Source organism: Echiichthys vipera (assembly GCF_963691815.1).
Source record: "Echiichthys vipera genome assembly, chromosome: X".
NCBI lineage: Eukaryota > Metazoa > Chordata > Actinopteri > Perciformes > Trachinidae > Echiichthys > Echiichthys vipera.
Window position 1 is genome coordinate 40201119 of NC_139825.1, and position 17662 is coordinate 40218780.

At 40.3% G+C, this 17662-nt stretch overlaps 1 protein-coding gene across 5 annotated transcripts in view; it reads right to left on the reverse strand.

Moving 5' to 3' along the window:
* Nucleotides 1-1563: 1563 nt before the first annotated feature.
* Nucleotides 1564-17662, reverse strand: part of LOC310965578 (semaphorin-3F-like) — a 67235-nt gene continuing 51136 nt past the window's right edge. For 2 of the 5 annotated variants that reach the window (XM_083939263.1, XM_083939261.1), the window contains 10 exons: nucleotides 17166-17280; nucleotides 11387-11456; nucleotides 11100-11244; nucleotides 10637-10859; nucleotides 9440-9528; nucleotides 9203-9244; nucleotides 7782-7939; nucleotides 7307-7374; nucleotides 6377-6510; nucleotides 1564-4598 (listed from right to left, as the gene is read on the reverse strand). In XM_083939263.1, coding sequence (XP_083795389.1) covers nucleotides 4146-4598; nucleotides 6377-6510; nucleotides 7307-7374; nucleotides 7782-7939; nucleotides 9203-9244; nucleotides 9440-9528; nucleotides 10637-10859; nucleotides 11100-11244; nucleotides 11387-11456; nucleotides 17166-17280 — 1497 coding nt within the window. In that variant the 3' untranslated portion in view covers nucleotides 1564-4145. Of the gene's footprint in view, nucleotides 4599-6376; nucleotides 6511-7306; nucleotides 7388-7779; nucleotides 7940-9202; nucleotides 9245-9439; nucleotides 9529-10636; nucleotides 10860-11099; nucleotides 11245-11386; nucleotides 11457-17165; nucleotides 17281-17662 lie in introns of all 5 variants that reach the window. The other 3 variants (XM_083939262.1, XM_083939260.1, XR_014593785.1) reach the window with 2 other exon arrangements.

Consider the following 17662-nt stretch of genomic DNA (forward strand, 5'->3'; position numbering starts at 1 on the left):
TGATTTGGATCACTTAGCTTGCTGGCTGGTTCCCTGTTCTTCAAATGTGGACGAACTAAGAAGCTAACTAAGAAGCAGATATCAGCAAAAACTAATCCTGTTTATTCTCATTTAGTTAATTAGGCTCTCTTAAACAAGTTTGAGGATTGATTTGTAAATCCTTGGTGAAGTTATCTTGGTTAACAGTGTGCTCTTATTTTGAAATGAAGGCAAAATTAGTGGAGGATTGAACCATGATCAGCATTGATATGATTGACTGAGTTCTTGTCATGTGATTATGGTTACATGAGGTAAGTATGTTGAGAACCCTCCCAGCATGCACTGGTGCAGTAGATACATTCATTATTTCATTGTGTGTCTGTGTGTTGCTGCATTGTTTCAGGTGTCATTTTGTTCTACATTGTATTCCACATGTTTTTACTCTTCAGCCAGTGTTAAACAGTCTATTTATTGCACTATGTGACAAGCCACTTCTTAAGTGATTATCACAAACCTGTTATGAAAATGAAACCTCATTACTATATCTCGCTTTTATTGCATAAACAATTTTGTAAATGAGTTCTGCAATTAATCATTTAATCAATGTAATGATTTGGGCCCACTGTTATTACAGTTAGAATATTTCTATTTCATCTTCTGTATAACTGTTGAAGGCAGTGTGAGTTTAGGCACATGCAATTCACTAAAGTCAAACAGTGACACGGAAAACAAAAGAGAGATAAATGATAAATAGATATAAACATAAATGTGAGCTTCTGTAACTGCACAGTTACCAGTTGTCAACTAAGTAGAATTTGGTTATATAAGTTAGGATAGTATTTCTTGATTTCATGAACACCTGACACACAACAAGAACGAATATCAAGCTGTTTGCTACCTGACAAACCGTGTTTATGGTACTTACATTCCTGAGCAGAGAAACAATAGAAATATAATTAGAATAGAATGGACATTGAACACTACGATGGTCAGAGCGGAGGCCACTTTTACATGTAGTACATTGCAAAGAACTGTGACTGTTGTAGCGGGCTAAGTGATGCTATTACTATGGTTAATGCAGTGCGGAGTGATTGTAAAGGACACATTTAAATAAGCTTTTCAAAAAAGTATGAAAAGTAGTATTTTTAAAAAACATTATTAAGGTGAAAATGCGAGATGGTGTGTTTTAAGTGACTGCAGATTGTGTAGCTATGCTCATCTTGTTGAGAAATTAGTATTGATTTACAACCATATCAATCTCCCAAAGGTATATTCTGATTATCTAGCACTTTTAAACACTTAGTATGTGAGTTAATGAACCTTTAAGTACTGATCAACCTTCATCTGAACATATTAACTGATGGGGATTAGGAACTTGCAAAATCAATACTTATTAGGCCCAGAGGTAGAGACGCTGATAGAAACAGAGAGAAAATCCCAAGCGTCCTTCGATTGGAGGTGTTTTAGCTTCCAATAGTTTCATTACGAACACAAATGTAATGTGTATATACTTTTTTTTACAAATGTGCATACATATCTCTTTTAACAGGTACAACTTTATTCCAAGTATCCAGATGGTTCTGGGCAGAACATGGAAAACATCCAGTATCAAGCCAATCACAATGAAGGGGGGGAGCATTCCATTCTTATAAAATATAGAGCTTTAATTTATTAGTCAGCAACAACAATGGAAAGGGAAGATAGAGTAATTTACACAAGTCATTACAAGAACATCACCTTTGTGCATTTAGTTTTTTTTTCCTTTTTTCCATAAAGTCTGATGATGCAAGAATACAGTACAAAACAAACAAAAAACACTGAAAAACTACAGACACGTTTTTAAAAATACCAACAAATTGTACAACCTTTCTTTGCTTTTTTTTTTTTTTTTTTTTTTTCCTTTCTTGCTGTATAACTCCTGGTCTCATTTGGAGGAGACAATCAGGAGCTGTGATTGATTCTGGGAATGCAGACAGACATCCCAAATAGAGGAGCAGATACAGATACCTCTGTATGAATTATGGATGCATCTTCCCAGAGGCATTCAAGACAGCCTGCATACAAGCTAGAAAAGGTGTATTAAAAGCCTTGAATGCCAGAACAATATCAAAATACATATACACCTTGTTAGATGTTTTTTTCCCCTGCCATATATTCTTATATATAAAAATGCCATTAATTTTACCTGCTGGAGAACTGCTGTACTGTTTTCAATTGAGCAGAAAAATTCTTATCAATAGAACTATCACTCATGCCTTTTTTAAATAGCATTCTCATCATATTCAAATCAGCCTTTGTCTTCATAATTACTGTGCCATTGTATGATACTACCCTCATTATGTGCTACCCAAATACATACACAAGATAATATCCCTGAAAACTAAATCTACATTTATTAGGGCTGTGTATTTGTAGAGAAGAATCTGGCAATACGATACGTATCATGATGCAGGGGTTTTGATTCTATGACGATATATATTGCGATACTGTAATCAAGGAGATATATTGTGATTTTTTACGGAAAACTATGAAAGAAGTTTTCGATACACCACCATACAATGTTGCATTGGAGTGAAAGAGATACAACATTGCTATCTAGCGGTTAAGGGTTTAAACAACACCGAATGAACCACTGTATTCCACAAATCTTTTCACGTAAACTATTAATTAAAAATGTATACTGTGTTTTTGAGAATCTATACAGTATCATGAAACATAATATCCCCATACTCAAGTGTATTGATATTTTCTTATAATATTAAGGTCAATGAAAAGATGCATCATGCTTTATACAGGGTATATTTGAGGGCATCATTAAAGCATTTCTTTATCCCCATTTTCCTCTACTGAGACGTCCCTCAGAGACCATACTGTACACCCCTAGAGATGAAAAACAGAAAAAAAACGATCACACAGTATCTTATCAGAATTACAGTACAAATACAGGTTCATGCACACAATGAAAGCCAGCTTCCCAATATTTTGGTTAGTGTCACAACATTGTTACAATGCTCTGTTGTGTATATGGGCAATTCTTTTTTTTCACATATGAATGTCAAAGGAAGAAAGAACAAAAGATTTCTTGAGTACTCAAAGCTAACAAATGCTGCCTCATCTGGGCCCCTATTTTATCTTCAATTGGATTTGTTTTTCTACAGAAGTAAACGATAACTTTCCCGTGTGTGCTTGTTGCATTTGGCCCCAGCCAATGTCCCTCGAAAGTAAAAGAATAATGCCCTTTGTGCAAAACCTTGACCCTTTATTGCACCTCAATCACAGTTCAAAGGATGTTTGTAGTTGAAAAGAACCCAACCATTATATTTCCTAATAAAACTGTTCCGATGCTTGCCTCTTTTATGTATCTTTTTTAAAACTTCAGTTCAAGGCCAGAAGAAGCTGCAGGTTACTCAAAGTAGAGTACATTTGAGATTCAGATAATCCAAATTAGTATGTGCACCAGTTTCCTATTAAAAGGCCCAATTACACAAGTGATAATATTTAAACAGTCATATGTATGTCTGGGTTCCCATGGAAAAGGATTGTTTCCCCACAATAACTGGGACCATGTGTCGATGGTCCCCTTGCAATATTAAGTCTCTGTCCACATGCAGCCACGAGGGGGTTGCATCGCAGGCGTTCCTGGAGTGTCCAGAAATAAAAGAGTCCTGGCATCGAGTCAAAGCAAGCAAGAAACCACAGAGATCCCATCACCTCTTATCAACAACTCATTTCCCTGTTAGAGCTTCTCATAGCTCGCTCCCAACAGCTTACATGTCTGATAACACATTCCAAACAGTCGTCAAGGTCATATGATGCTGACAGATGAGTTTTGTAATGACAGTAACAGCAACAATAAAATTAACAACATCAATAATAACAATAGTATTTGCCCAAAGGTACCTATACACAAAGAGCATGTTTTTTTCTAAGTACAAAGAAATCCACAGAATGATACTATATACAACCTACAATAAATACTGTGTATCATATATCTTACTGTTTGAGAGGATGTATGTGGGATTTTGTTTGTAAGCCTCTTTTTTCTCAGTTTTTTTTTCTCCGGTTTGTGGATTTTTTCATGTTGCTACTCTCAAAGAGTCTCTCCCAGTTTTCACAGGGTGGGGGGAAGGGTGGTTAAAGGTGTTTCAGACACAAAGCTGGGCTCCTCATGTCTCTACCTCCTCCTGCTCCTCTATCTCCTCCCCCTCCCCGTGATGCCGGCGGTTGCGGGGCTTCTTCTGCTCCTTGAGCTCCTTCAGGTCTTTGGCCTTGAGGGCGCCCAGCAGCGGGTCTCCAAACTGCCAGTAGTCCTGGCAGTACTGATTGATCAGGCTCATCTCTGGCTGGCTCAGGATGGTCAGCAGGTCCTTATATTGGCCTGCACTAGGGGTCCACTGGGTGCTGCTGGAGTGGAGAGAGGACGGCACCAGCCCTCCTCCGCCCTCAACCAGCACATTGTTGACAGCCCGGCTTGACAGCACCACCAACTGCAGCTTGACCAGCATGTGTTTGAAGTTCTTCTCTGTGGCTGTACATTGGTACATGCCAGAGTCAGAGGGCTGCAGAGACCGCAGAAGTAGACCCTGCTCTGTCTTCATAATCCGACCATCAGAACGCATCTGCAGAGAAAAAACAGCTCATGAACGACTATGATATGACATCCTGAACATTATGGGTAAAAATATAAAGCTACTACCTGTATCTTTTTAATTCACAAAATATCTGTATTTATATATTTGCATCTGTATCACTGACATGTGGATGTGCATTGGAAAAAAAATTGTGTGTGCCACATCTAATTATCTCTAAATGTATCTAAATATTTTGGCAGAAGACTAGGCTACTGTAAGCTGAACAACTAAGCAAGTGGGTGTTAAAATGGTTAAATGAGTATGGCTAAATTAGGGGGTGCATGTGTAGAAGTAGCGCTGTCCATCTTACTGAAACAGACAGAACGACATAACACGTGTTTTCTTAGCCAGTAATATCTAATACTTTCAATACTTTCTTTCATTACATTTTGTTCCCAGACAGAAGGGATGCGATAGGGAAGTGAAGGGACATTCAATGAGAAAGAGAGAGAGAGAGAGAGAGAGAGAGAGAGAGAGAGAGAGAGAGAGAGAGAGAGAGAGAGAGAGAGAGAGAGAGAGAGAGAGAGAGAGAGAGAGAGAGAGAGAGAGAGAGAGAGAGAGAGAGAGAGAGAGAGAGAGAGAGAGAGAGAGAGAGAGAGACCTCTACCTTTAACATCGATCATGAGGTAAAAATAATAGCTGTGCAACATCAGGTGAAAACCACTGAAACGTTATTGTTGATGGTAGTGGCTAAATGAATATCTAACTCAGCACCGATTCTATGTTAACATTTTGGCAAACATGTATATTGGAAAGTTCTGCTGCTTTAACTGGATAACTCTGATACTGAAGACAAAGTTTCCCCTCTGACTTGTAAACAGGAAACATCTGAGATCTTCAAACCACTGTACAGAGTGAGTAAGCAGTTTGTGTATGTCTCTGGGTTTAAATTTGACAAACTTATGAGTCTGAGTAGTCTGACTGTTCATATCAAATTGTGTCTATTAAGTGAGAGGGGAGTGGGGGGAGGAGGAGGGAAAAGAATATTCCTACACAAATCTGGAACTGTTCATATTTAATAATCTATTGTTTACATCCCTGCTGTATCGGCATATATGGTGGAAGAATACATAATACAAAAAAATGAATTGATTAAAATGTAATCAAATTGTAACTCTAAGTGTAACTCTATCATCTCTATCTGTACATCCACGCCCAGGAATCTGATTTGGTGATGGCAGCTTTTTTTTTTTAGCTCACAATCAGAAATATGAGGAAGTAGCCAAGCTGCATTTGGGAACAAAGACCTTCCAATAGAATATTCAATACAAGAGAGGCAGCACTACAGGCACTACATAGCTCCACAATAAAACTTTAACTAGTGTCTCATAGCACAGGTTTTTTTTCACTGCTCTCCTTTATATGTCCTTCCCGTAGCACAGTCGGATCTGAGTGAGAAGTCAGGTTCCTTTAATTAGAGCCTGAATCACTTAATGGTGTTAACAGAGAATTGTAAAAGGGTTACACTGGAGTCATTTTTCACATGTGTTATAGTGCATATATATCCCCATCTCTCCATAACAACATAGTAACAAACTGAAATAAAAATACTGGCCGTCGCAACCACATGGATATGTCCAAAATACATTTTTAGTGTTCATCTGTGGAAATGCTCATCCGCTACTAATCTATGTCAGTAAAGTTCAAGTCCTTTCAGTACTTCAGGGAAAGTCATATTGTGCTTTATTTTGGATAAACATGACAAACAACACAATATGCATAAATAACCAGAATCTCTGAGAAATACACACTGTGTGTTGGTTCACCTCTTTCCTGCGGTCGCTGTTATCTCTCTGCAGATGCCATTTGATGACAGCATGTGGAGAGCGGGCCTGACACTCTAGGAAGGTACTGCTTCCCTCCACCCCATACTGCACCATCTCCAGAGTGTTCTTATTGGCTGCGGGGCAAAGAGAGAGGGGGGTTTCCATGACAACCAAACACTCATTACCATGAACTTCTCAAGACCAAAATCTCAGTTGTGGCAAATCAAAGTCCTTATAGCAATACGGCTGTCAGAGATTACCATAAAGCTGTCATTAGTAGGAGCCCTAATAATGGCATGTTTCATTATTTTCAACCTCCTGAGTTAATTTAAGGGATAGTTAGATAATTAAATTTTCGAAGTGGGACTGTATGAGGTACTTATCCATAGTCAGTGTATTACTTACAGTAGATGGAGGTCGGCCTGCCCCTAGTTCGAAAAGCAGGCATGAGGAAAGGCATGGAAAAAACTGCTGTGGATGGGGGTAAAAGGCACTCCTAAAGTGCATGCTATATTAAGAATAATTTCACAGCTTTACACTGCCATCATATAATGTTGTTTAAGTTTATGCAGGGGGGAACTGAAGCCATTATCTCTGCTCTCATCAAAGCCACCAGACTGACAAAAAGAACACAGAACACAGGAATTGAGGCTGATGGTTTTGACAAGAGCGTATAATGGCTTCAATTCCCCCAGAGCAAACTTAAACTGTCTGACGGCAAGGTAAAGCTGTAGAAACATTATATATATATATATATAGCGTACACTAGACAGACTTTTTTTAGGTGGTAAAATGTTTAGCTGCTGCCTCCATCCAAATACATTACCTCATACAACCCCACTTTAAACACATAAAATCTGAACTTTCCTTTTAATAAACAAATAGAAGCAATAGAAAGAAACTCAGGAGCTTTAAGACCAGGCGTCTTACCGTTAGAGTTGAAGCCTCGGCATTGGCGGATGGGGTTCCCGTACTTAACATCCTGCCTTCGGCTACGTCTAAAGGGGTCAGACCAGTATTGCCGAATAAGGAGAGAAAAAAATCATAAAGCAACTGCAAGCCATTCAAAGCCATTCATCAACACATAAAGCCATTAAAGTATCAAATTTAAATGGCTCTAACCACAAACCACCACCCCATTGTGTTATTACAAGTATGTGAATTTAAATCAATTACTGGTTATACTTATAAAATCACAAGTATTTGATTTATTAGTGGAGCGCTAACCACAATTTACCCAATGACCTGATATACTTTATATCATTAAAACATATTACGATGCTATTAAAACAGCCAATCAGCCATCTAGGCAGTCTACTTTGAGCATCATTCAACACACCAATTAAGTCAGTCAATTAGTTATGAAGTTATTGTAGCTCATGTTAACACTGCTTTTGGTGCTCACCTCTTCTGCGAGGCGGAGTAACGGGAGCAGGACTTGCCATCCCAGGCACAGTAAGGGTCTCTAGCCAGACAGCAGTCAGCACAGGCTTCACCATACACGTCACACCGGTGAAGAGCCAACTGGGTGAGCCCTATCGCAGATGATACATACAGCTGTTGCTGTTGAGAGAAAAGAGGAGGTAAAATGGTGTTATACGTCATTCTAGAGAACACTTATATATTGAAATTGAAATAAGGAAGGGAAAACATCCTGGGATTCTTTAGGATGGCTGCACTGAGCAGAGTGGATGGATATGGATATTGAGCATGTCTAAAAGCTTTATCTCAAGTATACGTATATATTTGAGTACTAACAAATTCAAGTGCCCAATATAATGTAAATGTGAATGTTATCTAAGAAATCTAATATAAACTAAGAAGCTCAATTTGGATCACAATATGCAAGTAAGGTAAAAAAAAAAAGGGTTGCTCAAACTGAGTTATTAAAATACAGACACTCAAGCCACGCGGCCACTGTATGGTTGGTTCTGCTCGATTCAGTTCACTTTTTTGGTACCAGGACTTTTCTTTTCTAATTTTTCCATGGCGAATAGGACCCTCTCCTGTCCCTTGTCGTACTGACGATTCTTTCTGACAAATCAGTGGTCTGTAGTGTTTTAACTCCACCTTCTCATATTGGCTCAACTCACTTGGAACCTTGACTGAGGTGTTACTAAATAAGTACTTTATCAAATGAAAAACCGAAAAAGAACCAGTCGACTTGAGTCATGTCATGTCAAGTCAAGTCATGTTATACTATGCAGTGGAAAAACTGCATAATATTCAAGATACGAGGTGCAGACCTGAACATCTGGGATACCAGGGATGGGCAATTAAGCCTGGGTAGTCTGAATTTGTGAACCCTATAGCTTATTAGATTCAAAGATTTTTTGCAAATATTTGCTTCCATACAAAGACTTTCTAAACACAGATGGATGTAATGAGATTTAAAAAGAAAAAATCAAATCCTGCACTGTGCAGAAGCAGCAGCAGGCTCTGGGTCATGTGGGAGAATACTGACCTCATATCTATAAGGCTGCCATCATAATTTTATGATCAGCTGTTTGAGATGTGTCAGTCTGGCAGGCTTTGTGTAAAACAAACTCTCTGTCTGTGAAATGATGTCATAGCATGTTGAAGAGGCCAAGTATTGTAATCACAGACTGAAAGACAACACTACACCTTAAGTGTCTTTTCCATATTTCTCTCTCCCTCAGACTTTTCTATGAATTATGAAAGGAAGCAACAGTGAAGCACAGCTGTATGTATGTGGTTTGTGACCTTTCCGAATTGCATTTATTTCATTCCCTTTCTTTGAACGATGGTTTCATTTTTCTCTATCTGAGCAAAGGTTAAGAAAATCTGTTGAGCAGGCCTGCTTACTCTTTTGGATGAGATCTTCATTGTTGTAATTGGAGTAGGGACCTAAATAGAGAAAATAATACATTGTTAATACAGTGTGTTAGCAGGTGGAAATGTATGTACAGAGGAATGCCGAGAATGGAAAAAGAAGTTCAGAAAGGACAAGGAACTGTGGACAAAGGAGCAAGGTGTGGGTGTGAGAACAAAGATGGAAATGCAAAAGTAAGGTATGGTAAGATAAAAAGAGTAAAAGCTCACCTTGAAAACCTCTACCTCTTCAAGGACCAGCTCCTCAGTCTGCAGGTCATCTCTGGGCAGAACGATGACTTTCTGAACTGTTCCCTTGTCTGTGGACCACAACACACACCTGTCAGCTACATACCTGCAACCTCACACCCCTCTGCCTGTCAACAGTCCCTTGGGTTCCCATTTTATTCTCTCAGCAGCCTCCAACAAGGGATAATCCTCCTATCAACAGGCTCCACTGTACCCTTCACCTCTGTTACGTGGTTCCCGTCGCTTTAACCTTTCCTCAATGACGTAAAGCTCCGTTCCACTTAGTGTACTTTCTGCCGCCACCATGAAAAACCCCTTCTGTCATCCTCAGCTCCCTTCTTGCCTTGACCTATTCATCAGGATTCCATAAGACCCTGGCATGTTTGATTTCTGCACAGAGTTAGGCATTCCTATGAGCAGGATACCTGAGATTTATTATGACTTTTGCATTGAGCTCCAGTGCGAGGCTTAATGGCTGCCTCTGACAGCAGCTGAAAGGACACACATTCCTCCACAGTGGCCCACTATTGCACACAAACCCATTAGTCCCCTCCCCGTAATGCACAGATGAACAAAAAAGCAAGTTAAAAGGCATCATACACAATATGTGAGGGCTGCATCCTGTGTGGTGGCTGTTGCTGTCATACTGGGGCTTATTAAAGGTTCAAGGCATGCAGACAGACAGATAATCTCTCTTACACCAGTGGCCGAGATTAAGGTGATGGATGTCCTAACTGAACCCCCCCCCATTCCTTCTCTTCTTCTTACCCCCTGTTTCTTTTCTATCCCTCCCGCTGTCAATCCACCCCTGCCCTCCAGGTACAAATCACTTGTTGTTTACTTCATGTGAATAGAGCGTAGTACAAACCCTTTGATTGGTTAAATTTCCACTCGAGCACAAAAGGCAAGAATGCTTTTCTCTTAATGATAAATGATTGCAGTGGAGACAAGCCCTCCACTTACATGGGATTTATTTCCATGGGGGATTTTTTTTTAACCATTATTCAGCTTCTCACTAACACTGTCATTCACCATTCTGACTCTGATCAAAGGGTTCATGGGTTCAGACTGACTTCATGTAAAAAACCTAAACAAAGCTGTGATGATTTTATAAACAGACAAAAAGGCAGCTACCCTCATTTCTATCAAACCAAATCAAATGTGTTACAAAACACTCACCAGTTCCCAAGAAGAGCACTTCATAGTTGCCATCTGCAGCTGTCACCTGGTCCACAGTGATGGTGGTGAACTCATAGTCCACATTGGTCCGAACCACTAGGGGGCGCTTGTGTATCGGGTACACGGCATTGTACATGGCAGGGTGATTCCTCATGAAGTTAATCACTTCATCTGGATAGTCTTTAGTGGACTTCATATTGGGGGTGAATGTACCTCCAGGGCACTGAAAGAAAAACAGAAGCAATAACATTCTTGAGCTTGGGTCAAACCTCATGAAAAATAATTGGCAAAATCACATTAAAAAAAGTATATTTGACAGCCTGTCTTACAGTAACATTCTTGGTTATGCTGATGCCTGCATCTTGTTCAGATGGTTTCTATTTGAGGTCTGAGTTAGAGAGAAGCTGTTATGCCGGCTTGCTGTTGGATTCATGTGTGGGGTCATTGTGGATTTGAAACTCACCGTGCCGGGCCGAGGGTAGGGGATCTTCCCAGTGTAGGCCACCCACTGGTAATTGGGACCCTCCTTGTGGGCGAAGGGTCCATTAAAGACCATGCGGATGTCAGCCATGGAGTAGACACAAACTGCTGAGCCTTTGAAGACAGAGCTGTGAACAGAAAGTGAAAGAAGAGAAAGGTCAGCAACGTGTATCTGGAATAATTATCAGAAACGTAAAAAATCTATCTTAAAACATAGAATATTACAGGTGTTGTCCATATACAGTATACTGTATGTTATAGCACACTCACCCAGAGACAGAGAAGACGCCATATATGACAGGATTTTTTGTGTCCTGTGTTGGCTGTATGTAAACATCTCCTGAAAGAGAATAGAGAGAAATCATGTCAGTGCAAACAGACGAGTGAAGCAAACATCACGCTCCAAAGCACAAGCACTCTTCTTTACTAATATTTACACAACTTTCAGCAAATCCAACCTCTCTCAGCCAGACAGACCTTAAGGTTACACTTCCCCAAAATAGATGATGCACAACAAAGAAGCTGAAACTTCATCTTTGTTGAAAAGTGTGATCTTGTGTTGTGTCTTTATGATTCAGTGAGAATCACTAAAACCCATAATTGCATCAGAAGAGTAAAGGTCAAGGGCAAATAGTAATAGAGTATTTTTATACATCTTGTTAAATGTGAATGTGGATGACTAATTTCCCTTCAGCTTGGCCACAATAGTTTCTAACAAGACTAAGGGTGTCCATACGATCGAAAAACAACCTTTTTTTCCCCTCTGTCATTCTTAGAAAGTTTTCCCTCCACACGGACTTAGCTCAAGAAATATCTGTGTCCACACGAAACCAGTGAAACCGGCTAAAACGCTGTAATACACATGCCAGGCCTGGATGTGGCGCTGTAACTGCCACAGAAATACACCAATAAAGGAGAAGAAGAGACGGAGAACCGCCATTGTGTATAATCATAATACGAACACCGGAGAGTTTCTCGCCAAATCTGGTGACTTCCCAAATCTGTCGACTTCTTCCGGTTGAAGACTTTTGTGGTGTTTCTGATGCACGAATCACTCTGTAGTCACTCCTCAGCGAGCAGCGGGTGCTGCTGTGAGCCCTTCCCCGACCCAAAGCACCCTCAGGCGGACACTGTCTTGCTACTTGTTGCGACTTTCTTTGCAACTTTATTTATAAAAAGCTACTGGCGACCAATTTAGCGAATTATTCAGAGCATCAGGGAAAGGGAGAAATATGTGGTCAGCCTAATTCATTCCCATGCATGTCACTCAGAGTACAGTTCAGTCTATGTGTCCGTGTCTCTCTCCACGCAGCAGCACTGTTGTTGTTCTGTGACGCATTAGAGGTTAGAGGTCCGAGGTGGGGCGATGACAACATCATTAACAAAGTATGCGGTTTTACCGTCCAGACAAAAACGCCACAGGCGTTCTCAAATCTTCCCATTCTGGGACCTGGTTACAAAAAATACACTTTTCAGGCTCCGGTAACGCCAGCTGCGTGTGGATGGTCGGCCAAAGGATACTAAAGTTGTGTGGTTACAGGAATACGCGTCTTTGTGTGGATGGACCCTAAGAGTCAGTTTAGAGTTTTAGCCATGCTAATGACTCTGTAAGGCTGTGCTTTGAGATACATGCTAACGTCAGCATGCTACCATGCTCTTACAGCAATGCTAATATGCTGTTTAGAAAGTATAATTTTTACCATGTTAAAGATCTTAATTTAGCGTGTTAGCAGTGTTGCTAAGAATCATAAACCCAAGCTGGGCTATAGGAATCTTATTCATTTTGCATGTATTTGGTCACAACATACGAAACATTTGACCCATTGATGGCACAACATATTTACAATACATCCTGAGGGGGGGCCTGGATTTGTGTGCAACGTTTCATTCAATAGGTATCAACACATTTCACAAAAAATAAATGGAACAACCCACAGACCAACATTGACATACCCATAGTCAAATAAGCTAAAATGACTTGAAACATTAGCTTGCAACCTAATAAAAATAAGATGAGAAAAAATAAAAGTGAGTCTCTTCCATCCAGACAGCACTCCCGACATTCTTATATCCTGCCGCCGGAAACAGTAGGTGTGAAAGCACAGCAATCAACTTTGTGCAACAGGAGACTGAACAATGACCTCAGGAAGGACACATAAAGGGAAGTTTTTTTGACACGATAACACATGAAAAACTGAATCCTGAGAGGCTTTATCCCCTTACCTAAACTTAGCAGTCCAATCCAAGCATCAGACCCAGAGCAATGCTATTTAACAGCAGAATGGTGAAATCAGTCAGGACTGAAACAACATGATTGCTGAACCATCTGAGATTGCTCGTGAGGAGAAAATTTAAACACAATGTGTCTCAACTTCCTGCATCCATGTCTTCGATGGAAAGGAAATATCCCTTCTCTCCCCAAAGAGAACTGCCTAATATACTCCTAAGCCAATTCTGGAGGTCTCTAAATCATGTACGCTCACATACTCTGTCCTACAGAGCTCTGATATTGGACACTCCCTGATTTAGATTATCCCTTTGTTGATACTGAGGAAAGGTTCACAGCAACAAATAGAGGAGCTAAACATGTGATAGGTGATAAGTCTTTCTCCTGTTCGGTACCTGACCTAAATACAAGTCTCAGGAGGCACGCTCATTGCCAACAATAGGACAATTGCTCCCAACCTAGTTCTGCAGGGAAAATGACCGTGGATGAAAGACGTGATTGGTGAGAGAGTGAACAAGCGAGAGATTGAGGAATTAAGCTAAGAAATATGACTATTGAGCTTGCGTGAAGAGTGGAAGCAGAAGGAGAACTTATTCACGCAAACAGAAAAAAAGTATACTCATACAGATTTATGCACTTGCAGTCCCATATAGACCAGCATGAGAAATTAGCTGTCAGGCTGCTATGCAGATAGAATGATAGATAGAGGGGTGAGCATTGTCTTTGAATCTGAAGTACTGGGTTCTGGTCCTGTCCACATAAGTGAGTCTGTACAGTCAAGCCTCCTTCTGGGGATTGTCTACAGCCTTCAGCTCATTCCTGGAGAAAAGGATAAAGCTCAGCGATATCCGGCACATTGTCCTTATTTCTCAGTAGCTACCAAATTCCCCAAAGTCCCACCCATACACACATACACACACACCACACCACACGCCATCTTCCACAGCTGTCACAGCCAGAGCAGTGGAACGGTCATGGGTTAGCATGGACGAAGCACGACGGGCCATGGGTGTCACACAACATATGATCCTTGTCATGACATACAGCTGTTGTTCTGCAGAAATGAGCAATTTGCACGCAAGAAGAAGTGTGCGTATCTACAGACAAGAAACTGCTAAGGTAAAGATAGAGACACTATCATGGAGGGTATACAGTCGCTAAAAACGGATCAAGCCTTCAGGATCACATGTGCCATGTTAATTGCAATAAAATATATACTGACAGGGCAGTGATGCCATAGCTCAAGGGTATCTCGTGTGTTGAATACATTCATCCCATTTCCCTGAAAAATATCTAATTTACTACTTTGCACTCTCTTCTTTATCCATTTGTCTCTTTTCTCTCTGATTATAGACTTTTCCACATCTAAAACAAAGAAGCGCCTTTCTATTTTTATGTTATTGAGTAAAACATTTTTTTATAATTTTAACACTGTTTTAAATCACTGTGGATCATTTAGGTACAAGTTGTCAGGTAGAGCTCGTAAGTGCTATGAATTCCAACTGTAAAAACTCCCCAGGTCCCAGGTGTGCTTTGCTAATGCCACAGCAGGAATACAGCTGGTCTGGATATTTCAACAAATGTCTCAGTAATTACCTTTAGTCATTTTATTAAAACTCTTAAAGAAAGGGGGAAGTTTTTTTTTATCTCACTCAAGCATTGCAAACTTTTTCTCTTCCTGAACTTGTCCTGGCTTGAAACAATCTTCAGCTGTGCAGTGTAATTCATCTACACTGTCTACTTTCTATGTGGCATATATGCAGACTCTTAAAGAACGAGTTCAACATTTAGGCAATAGAAATGTCCAACTATTCCTTTAATGATATAAATTCACGTAATAGTATGTAATAGTTTAAGACAAATTTGCCCTTGAAATGTTAGAATCTCCACTTTCTCCTATAAACACAAACTCTCCATTGAGACATGTAGGTCATTAGCATTAAACTCAATCATATCAAATTTACTGTCCCCTCTAGGAGCCCTTGGCAGGATAGCTGCTCTGCAAACTGACATGTGCAGTCTTCTCTATGGGCGTGTCCTCCCTGTCAGGCTGGTCCTTGGTCATTCTCCACCCTGCTCCACTACACAGCCTTATTCAAGCAATATCCATAAAACCATCACCAGAGCAAAACACTGACGACTCTCCAACTCTCTCACAGAACCCCTCTGCGCGGCACGCCCATGTCAACACTGACCTAACCAGCAAAGACAGTACCCTCATTTGTAAAAGCAAAGTGAGCCCATTCACACTCAGAACCACTCTCACATCAATTAACTGAAGTGGCTGCACGCACGAAAAAGGCCACATAGTGTGCAAGTGTGTCACTTTTTCAGTTGTTCAAACTGGGATAAAATAAATGTCACCTGTAAAAACAAAGCAGTGCTTTTAGAACTACAGGCAGGTTGGTTGAATGCAAGGAATGTATCAGCAAGATACAGAGACAAAAAACTATCATCAGATTCAACAGGCATGGCACTTCCATTCTTGAGATTAGTTCAAGAGCAACTGTTGGCTCACGCATCAGTCCCTTATCACAATTTGACTCTATTTTAAAGCAGTGAGACAGAAAGGGAAAGCGCTTCCCCTGGAGAGGCTAATAGTCTCACTCTCAGACATTCCTCCTTGATGATCTGGTGTGTCCGCCATCAGGCTACCCCCTTTACACACAAAAAACAGACACTTTTGTTTAAGACATCTTGAAAGACAACTACAGTGGTGGGATCATGTGTGTAATTTTCATTACAGTACACTGTACGCCATGTGAAGGGAGTGGGCTGCCATATGGGCCAAGGACGGAGCTCTGGTGAGTGTGTGTTTGCACAAGCACGCTCTTGGCAGGTGCTGCAGTAGAAACAGACCCTGAGGTAGACTTTTCTCTACTTAATATTTCAGATGTGATCATACATGACAGGAACCTGAAAATGAATATGTCTGAAACAAATCCAGTCACGTCATTTTTGCCTTTTTTCTTTGCCTTTCGATACTGTCAAAATGATTAACTGCACAAAGAAGAGATTGAGTTTCTTTCAAAAAAATAGGGTGTAACAACTGTTCTTGACTTTGCCAAAAAGTGGTATTTCTATGTTTTGCTATTCCATGTCACAGATTGAAACAATGATTTTGTATCTCAAATATATTATAAGCTGTTACATTTGTGGTTCTTAACACCTGATCATTCTCAGAAAACATACACTAGATCTTCCTCAGCTGCACGGGATATGATATGTTTAGATCTGACAATTGACGAGTATCAAAAAATGCAAACTTCTCTGGATTTAGCTTAACTCTAAGCGTCAGAGGACTAATTGAGAAGTCATCATTGGAAAACTTTTTCAGAAAAGAGGCAGGCACTCCTCAAAAAATACCTCGCAACACCTTCAACAAGAAAAGCCTTCAGTGGTGTTTTTTGCTTTTGTTCTGAGAAATACAAGAAATACTTGCACCATCTACGCTAACCTCTTAAAATAGGTCCATAGTTGACATGCCTTCTGAAATACCTTTGGTTTTTGGACTGTTGAAGAAGTGAGCTACAGTATTTAACATTTTACATAACTTATGATTGCTCAATTACCCAAAAGAGGAAATAATATGTCAGTAATAACCACAATTAGCTTTAGGGCTTGATGTGTAGGATGTAATCTGGCAAAAGAGCAGTGAAGCTGGAGGGAAAGCATCACAGGAAATTCAGCATGTTTGATTGACAACAGAGAGTAAACACCCCCACCCACGCCAAGTAACCTACAGATCACCACTTCAACTGAAAAAAGTGAAAGGACCACAGCATAACCTCAATTTGCAGGTGTGAAGGTCTTTGTACTCACGCAGTTCGTCAAAGTGCGTCTCCATGCCATCGGCCCCTGGCACTGAGCAGATGAGCCTGGCCTTCAGGAAGGTGCTCCACTTGTTTACCAGACAGCAGTGGCCCCCATCATCATTCTGCATTTGAAAGGGTGGAGGAGACACAGAACAGTTTTTCCATCACTCATTCAAACTCACATCTTTATCTGTCTTCCTACTGAAAACAAACCCAGGTGGAGCCTCCCACACACACACTATACAGTACAGTTGGTTTGCAAAGCCAGGAAGCTAAAAGGGGGGTGGGGGGGAGAGATGGTAAACACTGTCTCCTCCTATTTAGACTCTTCCATCTGTGGTGGAGCAGGGCCAGCATTTATCCCAGTAAGAAAGAGTTGAGTACTCCTCCATAATCAGTATCTTCAGAGAAAGCATTCATATTGTAATATTTCATTTTAAAGGGTGGCTATAGGCTTCACATTCTTCATGCACTGCTGATAAATCCCATTTTGGAAGTTTAAAT